The sequence below is a fragment of the Dunckerocampus dactyliophorus genome, chromosome 4 (genome assembly GCF_027744805.1).
Source record: "Dunckerocampus dactyliophorus isolate RoL2022-P2 chromosome 4, RoL_Ddac_1.1, whole genome shotgun sequence".
NCBI classification, from domain to species: Eukaryota; Metazoa; Chordata; class Actinopteri; order Syngnathiformes; family Syngnathidae; genus Dunckerocampus; species Dunckerocampus dactyliophorus.
Window position 1 is genome coordinate 8,600,625 of NC_072822.1, and position 14,376 is coordinate 8,615,000.

A 14,376-nucleotide genomic window follows, 5' to 3' on the forward strand; every position below is an offset into this window, starting at 1 on the left:
TATTTGTATTAATGTCTCTTCTTTTTGTTGTTGCTTAATTTATTGGTATATATGTTTATGTTTCTTATGTTCTTATTCTTATTCTTTTTTGTGTTTCCTTTCTTTTCTTGGGAGAATGAACAGAATAAGATTTTCATTGCATAGTATAACTGCTGTTTTACCATGCACATGACAATAAAACTCTCTTGAATCTCTTGAATCTCAAATCAATCCTGAATAATCAGGCGAGCAGTGCTGGACATGCGGAGGAGAGCGCAACTGTGCATGCAAAGAAATGGAGGTCATGTTGAGGATTAAGCTGACAAAAACTTATATCCATTACCCCAGTGCAAATAGTGTGAAAGAAAGGGTTAATCTGGGTACCGCAGCGTAGTTTTTGGAGGGTTTTTTTTTTTTTTTGCCCATTGGAAAACGGGCCTGTGTTCAGTCATGCATGCAATTATGCAATAAATGTTGGTATAGACCGAAGGATGATGTCCCTAGCAACATATGCAAATAAAGACATTTTATAAAAATATTCAATAGTAACTTTAGTGGCTACTTTTTGGGGAGTTTTTTGTGATACACCCTGTATAGTAGATTTACTTTCGACTGAAAATGAGTCAACACAGCCAGGATTGTCTAAGTAGCTGACAACACAAGTGTGTAGCAAGATAATTGTGTCTTGCCTTCAGTCAGGCATGGTGGTACTGTCATGGTCTGGGTCTGCATGAGTGTTGCTGGCACTGGAGAGCTGCAGTTCACTGATGAAAACATGAATTCCAACTTGCACTGTGACATGAGCATGGTCCCCTCTTTTGGGAAACTGGGCTGCAAGGCAATGCTAGATAACAATGGTGCTTACACTTCATATTGACAGTATGAGGTATACTCACTTGTGTTTTAGTTTAAAAAAAATGTTTTTAGCCTCTGCCAAAAGGCACCGGCTGATTGAAATTTGGCTCACCACTAAAAAAAAAAAAAAAAAAAAAAAAGACATTTTCAAAAGAGTGGGACTAAAAAGTAGAAAAGGGATGAGTCAGTCAGTTCAAGTAACCCCAAAAGAACACACAGTGTTCTTATTAATCTCTAAGGAGCTTCCATGGTGTCCATGATAATGCCGGTACTGCAATTTCCTCTACAATCAAAAGCCTTTTTGCTTTGAAATACAGTATAGCTTCAATTTTTTGTTCTTCTGACCCATGACAGTTCACTATATTTGATGAAAATAGGACGTCAAGTTACCAATTGCAATGTAAAGTCTCTTTCATACAAAGCTGTATCAGCTGCTGCATCAAAGCTGTAGCAGCAGAAACATTTTTGTTTTTTACACTGCACACAAATTCCACAAAAAGTATGCCTCTGATCCAACATCAGTGAACTTTAACCTCACAAATTTTTCTTTCAGAAAACCTCCTCTCCTTTGGCATGATTGAAATCGGCGGGCCAGGGCACGACACGGCACGACTGCATGCATATAAGGATTGCTCTTAATGCTAACAGACACAATTCATATACTATACAATACATAATAATAATACATAATACTATATAAAGACTCAAAATAATCTAAAAGTAAAACCCCACAGCACGTTCGTTGACCTGCGGCTACATTCCGGTGCGACATAATAGCACAACTGCTACTTTTTTCTCATGCTTTGAACCTTGCAGCTTATACAGTGATTCGGCTAATTTGTGGTCGCGTTCTGGTCTTTGTGTGCTTCGGAAGAGTTATTTTGCGCTTTGTGCGCGTGTCCTCATCATGGAAAATGCGCGGGGAGGTGTGATGCGGCTTTCAGGTTGAAGGCAATAGATCTAGTGGCTTTTGCTCCGGTCTGAAGGTGAATCTTGGCAGCATGGAGGTCCGCTGTCACAGGGGGTTTCGGGTGGCTGGACTGCTGCGTGCTGAGGAAGACAGCACAGACTCGGGCTGATTCGCCTCTAGGCGGGGGTGGCGCTAGAAGCAACAACGAAAGAGTGAGAGCGACTGGCGCCGTGAGTGTCGAGGGAATTGTGGGGCTGTTCGGTTCTGACTCTGAAGAGGACGATTTTATTGGTTTTAGTTCCCAGGAGGAGGACAAGGACAGCGATGAATGACTTTTCTACAACAACATTTATTTAATTAAAAGTTTAAAAAATCTTTCTGTCTAACATCTTCCTGTGTGGGGCCGCATGCTGGCCTAGTGGCCTAGTGGTTAGCATGTTGGCCACACAGTCAGGAGATCTGGAAGGCCTGGGTTCGAATCTCCGTTGGGCATCTCTGTGTGGCGTTTGCATGTTCTCCCCGTGCGTGCTTGGGTTTTCTCCGGGCACTCCGGTTTCCTCCCACATTCCAAAAACATGCATGTTAGGTTAATTGGCGACTCTAAATTGTCCATAGGTATGAATGTGAGTGTGAATGGTTGTTTGTCTATATGTGCCCTGTGATTGACTGGCGACCAGTTCAGGCTATACCCCACCTCTCACCCGAAGTCAGCTGGGATAGGCTCAAGCATACCCGTGAACCTAGTGAGGATAAGCGGCATAGAAGCTGGATGGATCTTCCTGTGTACTAAATATCCCATGTTATGATGTGGACACCTGCGGCTTATCAACCGGTGCGCTACTATACATGTATACAGTATGTAGGTGCGGTGTATGTGGGTGCGGCTTATATAATGGTGCCCTCCAGAAATTTACGGTAATTCAATTCATTACAGTCATCCCTTGCTATATCACAGTTCAAATATCGCTCCCTCACTATCGCATTTAAAAAAAAAATACAGTAATTAATAAAAAAATGATTGCTGTTTCGTAGCTGACTATGGCGTATTATTATTAGAAAAATATTGAAAGACAAGTTATATGTAGTACTTTGGTCACTTGGCATCAGTAATGTTACGAGACATAACGTTACCGTTCACACTGCATGGAGACTGGCTGCTGAGCTAGCAGAGTCGAACTGACATGCCATGGTTGAGATCGAGTGGGGAAAAAAAAAGTTCTCTTCTCATTCCGTGTGGAAGTGGCAAGTTTTTGGCTTCTTTGTCCTACTTCCTCACTCCGTTTGAAACACTTTCTTAAGTTTAGAATAAGTCAATTTGAGAGGCTAACTAGTTAGCTCAGTAGCTTCCTATGCTGGCAGCAGACATTTGTTACATTCCCGCAATGATTGCGTAGCCTGCAAAATGTGATGTAAACAATGAGTAATAGGAGTGTAAAAGTGGCTATTGGGGTGTTATTGTTGGGGTGATGTTAAAACCCGTATTTAGAAAGTCATAAACAGGTTTCCTATGCTCTAACTAGGAAAATATTCAGTTTATTAATATTGAATCCTACTTTGCGTAAATTCACTTATCGCAGTCGGGTCTGGAACCAATTAACTGCGATAAACGAGGGGAAACGACTGTACGTAATGCAAACACTCCTCTCGCAGTTAAAGGGATAGTTCGGATTTTTTGACATGAAATTGTATGACATCCCCATCAGCAGTGTACTACTCCAACAGTGACTTAGCCCGCCAATTGGTCTCATTAGCCAAGTTCTGGTCGGAAACCCGTGAGGAGGAACGTAGTTCCGCTTAGTTGCTGGGGCCATTTAAGTAAAGAGTATTGCTTCTCAAAACAATATGCTTTCATAAGAGTAATACATTTGCATCACAAAAATGCCTCCTCAAAAAAAAAAAAAATCAGACCTCACAAATCGCTCAACGTTATATCTGTCTCCCACCGTATCCCTGCGCACTGTCGCCTGTGCATTCATGTCTATGTGATGAAGACGCTCGCATCTTCTTCTGCTGTGGAACACATACGTAAACAAGATGGCCGCGGCGCTCCGTCGAAGAAGAAGAGTGGCATTACCGAGAGCTTCTTCATCACACACACAGGCGAATGTACAGGCGACAGTGCGCAGACATACGGCAAGAGGAGGCATTTTTGTTCATTCTCCAACCAGAATTGGACTCACACGACCAATTTGGGGGGTAAGTCACTCTTGCTGTAGTACACTGCTAATGGGGATGTCATACAACTTCATGTCAAAAAATCAGAACTATCCCTTTAATTAGTGGCAGCTGCCACCTTACACAATAAAACAACTCAAAACAAAGACAGTCAGGGACATTGCAGTAATATAGCAGAGAAGAAGTGATGGAATAAGCAAATGTGCCTAAGCATGAATGCTAAGTGTGAGTGCAGGCTGGCGGAGCCCAGGAGAGGGGGATTGTGGGTAAGCCCACCACGGTACAAACGGCCTAGCGTTCATACCTTCCTAGAAGAGTGGAAGTAGTTTATTTTGACTTCCTGTAGGTACACAGTGCCTAAGTCCATACACTATATCTGCACATGTATCCATCTCAACTGGATCTATAAAGAATAAATCACTATAATAACAGCTGACATGAGCATCACAGTGACGCACAGACATCCCCTTATGAGCAGAGAGGTGAGCAACCTGGCATCTGTCTTGATTATGTGGCTGTTTCACAGGCCCGCTGCAGCCACAGTGCGTCCCCGTGAACAAATGAGGCACTGCGGGATCACTTTTTGCCTTCTTTTCCATTGCAGCCCAACAGGTTATTAATATTATAGATCAAGCCTCTCTTTAATTTATCTCAGCTCTGAAGAGCTACGGTCCTCCTAAGGCCTTCCTGTTGCCTCGTGTCTTCCTATTCATAACAAACAATAACAGGCCTGCCGAGCATATAAGTGAGTGTGGTCAAAGGCGTGCACAAACATACACACAAATCTCCGTATTGAAGGCCATTAACTTGAAAGTTAATAGAACAGGCATCCACATCCCACAATGATTGTTGTAAAAAGTCACGGACTTACGTCTCTGATGAAGTACTCAAGGGTGGCATAGGCGATGGCGATGCCGTCGTGGGTGCTGGTGCCCCGGCCCAGCTCGTCCAAGATGACCAGGGAACTCTCACTTGCATGGGAAATGATCTCTGACGCTTCGGTCAGCTCCTCCATGAAGGTGCTGCGTCCTTTGTAGATGTTGTCCGATGCTCCCATTCTGATTACAAGACACACAGAAGAGGTCAAAGGGTGAACTGGCACAGGGTGAAAATAATTCTGCGGGAAAATATACATATATTACATATATATATTACATTTGTAGAGGCTAAAAGCTTTAAAAAAGTCACACCTCATCTTCCTGCAGCTGCTGTGATGTCTTTATGATTACCGTAATGACCTGTAAGTCACTAGAAAGCGCAGAGTCTTTCGCTTCAGAAAACATTGGAATAAGTTTGGTAGTTCAAGACTTCAGGAAATTTAAAGATAGCTTTGCAAATGATTGTCATAGCTCTTATGTTAAAGGTAAAAAAAAAAAAAAAAAGTCTGGTAACTCGCGGCTGTCGTTTGCCCATGTCTGCCATAAACAATTGTACATACCAACCCATGATAGGTAACTGTTACACCTGCAATGCTGACAAAGACAAACTACCACCTGCAGTCAATCATGACCACTAATGAGAAGTTAATAGGACTTGGGCGTCAATGTAAAAGACATTCTGGAACCTTCCAGTCTATTTATTAAAAGATTTAGGTGAATGTATGATATATTTGAGCATGTACTGTATGTATAATGTTGACTATGTGTAAATGATAAAATTGTGCACACAATTACTGTTTTTAAAAATCATTGAAGATGTACATCCACCCTGGAAAAAGAACGGTTCAAATAATTAAAAGGCCCAAAATTAATTCTATTCAAGCCTGTGATTCTCCTCTATGAATCACCACCTTATCGTAGTGGAGGGGTTTGAGTGCACGAGTGATCCGAGCTATGTTGTCCCGGGCTATATGGTAGAGTCTCCCAAGGCAAAAAGGTCAGAGGTGATGGGCCACACAAAGAGCGATTCAGAAGACCCTATGAATAAAAACAAGAGGAGGGACCGCACCTTGCTCGGACGTGGGACACCAGGGCCTCACCATGGAGCCAGACCTGGGGTAGGGGCTCGCTTGCATTAGTGTTGGCTTAGTAATAGCCCCCCGGCTCGGTGCACCTGTGTTGAAGTCATCAAGAGGATGCCGGACAGACCTGGGAGACCCAAACGTGGAGTGCTGAGAACGTCTGACAGAGTCTCCCGTTCGTCCAGTCTTCAACTCCCACCTCCTTTTGCATGAATTACTGCATCTATGCGGTGCGGCATGGAGGTGATCAGCCTGTGGCACTGCTCAAGTGTAATGGAGGCCTTGCATAGATAGCAGCCTTCAGGTCATCTGCAATATTGGTCTGGTGTCCCCCATAGATTCTCAATGGGGTTCAGGTTTGGTGGCCAGCTTTTGGTACCTTTGGCAGTGTGAGCAGGTACTCACAGGACTAATAAATCTTGTCGGCATAAGGAAGCATCAGGTGCTCTAAAATGTTCTGCTAGATGGCTGTGTTGACTGTAGACTTCAGAAACAGTGGGCCAACCACAGCAGATGACATTGCAGCCCAACTAATCAGTGAATGTAGAAACCTCACACTGGACTTCAAGCAACGTGGATTCTGTGCCACTCCACTCTTCCTCCAAACTCTGGGACCTTGATTTCCAAATGACATGCCAAATCTGATTTGACTATAAATCTGGCCGTCGAATCATATAAAAATGTCATGTGATCAAGATTGTGCCATTCTGACCACATGGGGGGGTGCCCATGGCTGCTGAGCACACATTTTTACAAATAATGTCTTTGTTTTTGTTATGAATAGCCTACTTAGATATTTTTTTAAAGCCTAATTTGTGTTAATAAAAATGAAAAATGCTGCGTGTGTTTAACAGAAGACCTATACTTACCACGCATTAAAATCACTTCCTGCAGTGGCACAATCCAGAGGAGCTGAGATGAGCGCTAGCTTTGAACACCAGGAAGACCGTCAACATTGACAGATTGACTGGCTCATAATGACGACTACAAAAATCATTCCGAGTGTGGATGTATTTTGTAAAGGTTAAATATTATGCCAGAAAGTGAAATGCAACTTGTGTCAGTGACATGACAACAACCAACAGCCTATCATTTATTTAACAGGTGAGGCTGTTCGGCTAACTTCATTTTCGATCCCGCCAGTGAATTTTAATGCAAAAAATGACACCGCTAACAAGCTGTTGATTTTCAAGCCATGTTGTTCCGATTCGATATGCACTTTTATGATGTTTACCGACAGCGACCGTGTTTCGGTTTTGTTGTTGCTTTCTGGGTCACAAATAAATGAATGTTTCAGCCTGTTTGTTTGAGGTGGAAAATGTCACAAATGAGATCTGTTCATTTGTCAGAATGCCATTATTAGTTGACGATGGACAAAATCAGATCTGACTATGAAAATCCTTAGTCAGAAGACAGCCCTAAAGCACACAAACCTCATGAACCACCTAAACCACCCATGTTACCATGGTTGCGCCACACGCTATATGGTAGAGGGGTGTGGCGGGCATGCAGCTGCATTACATTAGCTAATTTACAACAGGAGTGTGTGCGTGCATGACTAAGACTCGGGGGAAATTATAGCCGATCTATAGTGTGTATGTGTGTGTGTGTGTGCACATGTGAGAGACAGGGGCACAATCCGATGAAAAGGGTGAGCGTCTGTCAGCAGAGGATAGACGTGCACTCCTAGTGTCCAGCTGGAGTCTCTCATTCTCGCCAAAACACAGATTGCAAAAATAGGCCCCATTCATCATCACTCACACCTTTCCAAAAAACATGCTTAGCTGTATTTGAAGTGGATTTCTTTTCCTGAATTGCCAATTCCATTATCATGCTGGTCATAGTCATTGTTCCCTTAAAGTGCTGCTTTCACTCATGTTTGCATGCATAAATCATACAGTCCTATGGCATTTTCGCAGCGGAACTGTAAAAATGGAGATATCACTAATTGACAGTTTAAATACAACTTACAGGAAAACAGAAGCATGTAGCGCATAATGGCATGCATTAGCATTCATTTTTTTAAAATATGAGAGTGCTTTGAAAGGCGTTTTTTCTATTTGGGTAGGTATATTGTACACTCACTGACCACAACTATCAAGTACAACTACAGAGTGTGTTAATGCAGCTGAATCTAATCGCTGTGTTACAAAAGTCATTTTTATTGCAAGATCGCAATAATGTTCTGTCGTATCACTGCGCGCTGCCGCCTGTCCATTGTTGTGTATGGGTTCCACAGCGGATGAAGACACGAGAGTCCCGCGTTGCAGTGGCGAGCCGAGACTTCTCGCGTCTTCATTCACGCATGTACACACTGTGGAACACATACACAAGAATGAACAGGCGACAGCGCCCAGCGATAGGACGGAAGAGAGAAAGTAAGGCCGAGCGATTGTGAGGTCTGATTTTTTCGAGGAGGCATTTTTGTGACGCGAATGTATTACTCTTTTATACGCATATTGTTTTGAGAAGCCAAACACTTTTCTTAAGTGGCCCCACCAACTAACCGGAACTACGTTCTTCATCACCGAAATCCGACCAGAACTCGGATCACGAGACAAAGTGGGGGGTAAGTCACTGCTGATGGGGATGTCATACAACTTCATGTAAAAAAAATCCGAACTGTCCCTTCAATGAATCTCAAAGACCTCAATTCAGCTCGCATCAAAATATTAGCTTAGCCGGTGTGTTGTGCTTTTTCTTTGGCACTTTGTGGTTTTTTGGCAACACATACTCCAAAACAAGGAGTATCCTTACCAAGGGAAGACATTTCGTTAGAGACAAAGAGAAAGGGTAATTTAAGAAGTCACAAAATACTACAATGCTACACACACTGTTTTTGTCAGCTGTTTGGAATGGTGTGAGAACAGTTTCCTGTGCCATGGCTGATTTTAGACATGCAACTGCTGCAATAGACCAGAGCAGACATGTGCGCCGCCTACAAGAGGGAACAGGCGGTCTGACACCGATTGCGGCACTTTAAAAACCCAAGAATCCATTTGTGATGCAGCACTGCTCAACTGAGAATGATGATGTGAAATAAACACCATCTAGAAGATTTCTGCATATTTGCCACTTTTTTTTACTCTTAAAAGAATGAACAAAAATATCTAGTTGCATGCCTGTCCCAGTGGGGAGACTTAAAATTCAGCACCATGGCTAATTGAAACCCCTGTTTGACAACAGGTCCTTTTTAATACACACTTTTACATTCCTCCTTTTGGCTGTTTCCATAACGACCGTGAAGGGATGGAAGCTTTGTAACCTTCGGGACTTAATGCAAGAAAACACACACACAGGACCTGAAAACATGCACATTGGCATCACACACACTCAGCCTGCTGGCTGACCCATGTACTGTAAAGTTGCATACAGTGGGGAAAACAAGTATTGTATTTGAACCCTTGCGGATTTTCTAAATTTACCTCATCACAGAGATATGAACAGTTCAGAACGTTTATGGTAGGTTTAGCGTAGCAGAGAAGAGACAGAATAAAAAAATCCAGAAAAAAAAATCAACTAAATAAAGGTTCAAAAATAATTTGAATTTGATTAAGGGAAATGAGTATTTGAGCTCAAAGCAATCGTGACTTAAGCCTCTGTCCCATACAGCTTTAATGGAGGCAAATTCGGGTTTTTTTGGCTTTGGACGGAAGATAGAATATTATGAGTAGTGTTCAAATAAGTTTCAAAAGCATTTGCTTAAAGTGCTCATGACACCAAAACGCAGTAATCTTGTTATTTTTGCAGTGACAAATAATAGATACTATAATATTGAATAATACTGAAATGCCTATTGCCAGTTAGATGTGTGCACGGATGTTGACATATTTACCTTTTTACCCTTGCTAGGGTTGGGCATCTTTTGAATTTGGAATGATTGCAGTTGCGATTCCGGTTCCTAATGACTCTCGATCCCGATGCTTTAAATGGCAGGGTCATACAAGTTTGCATGGTTTAAATGAGGGTGCTAATTAGAGTTCTTTTTGGATGAAATGTCTCAACTTCCAGGGCTATTTTCAACCAATATATAATTATTCAAATTATCAAATAATTATTGTCCCCTCTAGCTCGTACTAGTTGGGCAAAAACATCACGATTTCACGGTATTATAATTACACTTCTAAAATATTATTTTTAATATCTTTATTGAAAAGAGAAAAAAAGTCAAGTCAAAACAGTCATTTTTAAATCATATAACAGAAGTTGTCAATGCAGTCACTGTGGCTGATCCTGTAACTCAAGTGGAGAGTAAATAGTTTATACCACTTATCCTCGACTCCTGTCTCATTCTGAATCACACCTCCACATTTGGTGACCCTCGACGTGAGTGATAATGTCGACCGACAACGGCGTACCGGCTCAATGCTAATCAGGCAGCTAACGCCGGTGCTATCTATGCCCGACTTTTGGCAACACAGCCCACCCCTGTAGTTTCAACACATCGAAGCTCAGTTCCGACTGCGAGGACTAATACAGGACGTGAGCAAGTATTTTTACGTAGTGGCCGCTCTGCACTTCCACTTTCTCTCATACTGCACAAATTTACTGATTTTGAAATCGCGACTTTTTCATACTAGGATATACCTTGAAATCGGTAAGCGGCCCACGCCTAGTCCCCACTAGGTGTATAGTGTGGTGTCTGGGAGGGGCAGCTACAAGTGTGTGAAATGGCACACTGCTTTAAAGCTCATTGACTATCAATCATGGGGATCAGCTGAGACAGGATAGTCCATTAGACACCAATGCAGCATTTCATTACCCCACACCAAATCTGCCTCTAAACTATCCACACCATCCGTCTCCCTGTCACTTGTGCAAAACTAACAAAATGAAACATCACATGTAATAGCAGAGGAACTTGGCTTACAAACTTTCTTCTTCAGTCCCAATTATAAACTGAAGCTGATGATAGCGATGACAGATGAGGTGGAAACAGGACACGCTCTTCTCTCTGCGGACATTAATTAGCTCCGTGATGCATTTTGCTAATAGACAGGGAATATGAACTTATACCCCTAATCAAATCCCCTGGCTGAACAACATAGGAACTCCCCCACACAATCAAACACGGGCAGCCTCTGCAATATGACCCCTCTACCTAAAGCACACAATAATTGCCTCATAATTCCTAAACAATCATTTACGGTAATTTAATCCTGACGTGCAGGTTTATGGAAATATTAGAATTCAGTTGTTTTGCTAAGAAGCTCAATATTACTGTGTTAAATTGAACTGGTGGGTCATTGGTGTAGAGTAGAATGTTGATCGCCTATGATTTGTTTAGATTTCAAAACATAGTTCCCAGTAGGGAATAATGGAATTTGAAATGATCCGTTTCAAGGTCAAGCTGTCACAGTAACATTTTAACATACTATGCAAGTGTAAATAGAAGTGCATACTACAGAGAGCACTGGTATATTAGACGCACCCATTAAATTTAAAGTGAAAAAAAAGATTTGTACATACTGTATATAGGCCGCAGCTGTCCACATCGTAACATGGGATATTTAGTACATAGAAAGATGTTAGGCAGCTTTTTTAGCTTTTGATTAGATAAATACTCTTTTCCAAACAGTGCCAAAAGGTGAGTCTAACACTGCAAGTTCAACAGTGCTGAACGGTGCATGTAACCCTGGCTAGCTCAACGGTAGCATACCAGAAAAGTCATTCATCGCCATCCTCAACCTCCTCCTGGAAGTAAAACCACTAAAATCCTCGCCTTTTGCACAATTGAACAGCCTCATAATTTCTTCATCACACACTTTGTCAGCCTTTCATTGTCACTCTTGGGGTCTTTTGCCTGGAGGCAAATTAGCCCTTTAGCTTGAGTTGTCCTCTTCATCACATAGTACTCGAGCCTTTCATTGGTGATAGTGTAGCGAATGAAACCACTAGCGCCCTGTGACGGCAGTGTAGGCAGGCGGAGCGCAAATGGAGGATGGACTTCATGTATCACCGGGCATCTGAAAGGACAGTCTTGCCACAGACCACATAACCGTCAAGGAAGCAAAAACTAAATACTGTATCTATGCAACATTATCAACGCCCCCCCAGAGTATTATTTTGCACCATCAGTTCTGTCATTAACCCTTCACTGCTGTTTTTAATGATGTACACCAAAAAATTTGGTTCATCTTTATGTCAAGCAACCCACCTGGAAAACACGTCTATGGGGCAAAACATTTTTTCTGGAGGTTACTTTTATTGCTTATGTCAATAGAAGTCAATCACAGCCATCAAATGGAACCTCTTTCCTCGTAAAAAACAAAAAAACAAAAATCTTGCAAGGTTACAAATGCAAAAACACACACACACACACACACACACTACACTCTTGGTGTGCTGACAGGGTTTTGGCTCCCGCTGAGACCATGCTTAAACCCACAAAAAAGAACGATTACACACACATCTGCAAGACATTATGTCTAATAACAGGAATGAGTGCAGCAGAGTGCACAGACAGCATATTGTTGGACGGTCGGGATTGGTAAGTGCATGTAGGGCTGAATAGAATACAAAGATCTTCTCCAACAAAGACGTATTGTGCTATGTGAGGGTTCCCATACCGCTGCACACAGTCTAACTACAGTTCATCTCCTGTGTGGCAAAGGACACACAGATTACCACGGATTAGTCTAGTCCTTAGTCTAGAGTGTCAGTCCTAAAAATACACTTCACATGATAGTACGTGACAGGTTATCAGTTTTTCTCTTTTATTCTCTTTCCCTTCACCTTGTCAGACAGACTCGTCACATGCAATTACACTAATAGGAAATCACAGCGCTTCAGTATCGCCATGGCAACTGTCCATCAATAGGCAGAGAAATGGTATTACTAGCATGTAAGCGTTTTCACATCTATACATAAAATGTATTATTAATACAAATATTATTATTATTCAAGTTAGGAGGGCGGAATGAGAGCGAAGGTGCAGTCATGTGTTCTATTTGTGTTCTATCTTTTAACAATTTGCTTGATCCTAATATCCACTTGATGTTTTTCCTCATAAAATATATACTTTTTATAAAATTCCAACTGTATTCTCATAAAATTAAGGATACTAAATATTTTTTTTACACTTTTTCACTTAATATAACTTCATGCTCATAAAATTTAAAAATGTAGTTTTTCCTCATAATATTCAGATTTATTTTCATCAAATTCTTTTTTTTCTAATTAAATATTATGTTATTCTCATCAAATTCCGACTTTTTGTCTCCAAACTATTACATTTTTTTCATGAAATTCTGTCTTTTTTTTCTTGAAATGTTCTGACTTTTTTCAGAGCTCAGTTTACACACACCCATTCACAGCGATGCTCCTGATGTGAATACTCACACTTGACTTGTCTTGGTATCACTAGTAATAGCATTTAGGCATTTATACAAAAATGTCTTATCAAGTATTATTATTATTATTATTATTATTATTATTATTATTATTATTATCCAAATTAGGAGGGAGGAATGAAAGCGAAGGTCAATTCATGCGTTCCACTGATCTCTTGGCAAGTGTTTTAATAGAATATTCACCAATATCCTCCTGATAGTCTTGTCAAACCTGAGCTTCCTTGTGGTCCTACCTGGTATAAATGCCGTCCAAAATGCCCAGTCGGGCCTCAGAGCTCGGCACGTAGGAGCCCATTTGGGTCATAACACAGATGAGCGCCACCTGGCGAATATAGGAACTCTTCCCTCCCATGTTAGGGCCTGTGATGATCATTGTTCTCTTCCCATCACCCTGCAGAAGAGGAGAAGTGAGCAGTTGTCACAGACAGAAGGCCAACGACAGATATAATAAGCTATTTGGATGCTGTTCTGCACATCCCAGGAGGTGGGTGGATTGGAAGCTTTGCCTTGTTGCAGCATGAACCCACTCCAATGGTGATGATGGAGACATTGGGCACATCTGTTTTATGTGTGAGAAAGCATGCATATGTGCTGCTGGAATCTTGCTTCAGTCCTGTGCATGCAAACATCTGTGTGTTTTGGATTTACTTTATTTCAAAGCCTTTGTGTGAACATACCTGCAGTTGTGTATGATTTGGCACAAACTGACTGTGCTCTCCCATTAGTAAGTCTATAGCAGGGTGTCTGCCATCCCTGATGACAATCAGACGCTCACTGTCGCACACCTCTGGCCTGCAGCGTCATCACAAAAAGTGTCAACAGCAGACAAAAAAAAAAACATTCAGTAAGTAGTACATACAGTAACAAAAATATCAGAATTCAGTCGCGTAATATTGCTTCCTCTTTACGATGCAATCCAATTTAAATTTAGGACGTTCGTACGAATGCTGCCCTGCGACTGGCTGGCGACCAGTCCAGGGTGTAATCAGCTGGGATAGGCTCCAGCATACCCGCAACCCTAGTGAGGATAAGATGGATGGATGGATGGATGGATGTACGCATGCACAACAGGAAAACTCTTTAGCATATCTGTATGCGGAACTCTGACAATGTGCTAATAAGAGCCAGCTCAAGACACAGTACAA

General features: G+C 41.8%; 1 protein-coding gene across 2 annotated transcripts in view; it reads right to left on the minus strand.

Annotated features, from left to right (window-relative positions):
* Positions 1 to 14,376, minus strand: part of msh3 (mutS homolog 3 (E. coli)) — a 49,751-nt gene that overhangs the window by 13,517 nt on the left and 21,858 nt on the right. For both annotated transcript variants that reach the window (XM_054774738.1, XM_054774736.1), the window contains exons 19-21: positions 13,909 to 14,023; positions 13,465 to 13,622; positions 4,791 to 4,977 (exon numbers count right to left, since the gene is read on the minus strand). In XM_054774738.1, the coding sequence (XP_054630713.1) occupies positions 4,791 to 4,977; positions 13,465 to 13,622; positions 13,909 to 14,023 (460 nt within the window). The remainder of the gene's footprint in view (positions 1 to 4,790; positions 4,978 to 13,464; positions 13,623 to 13,908; positions 14,024 to 14,376) is intronic.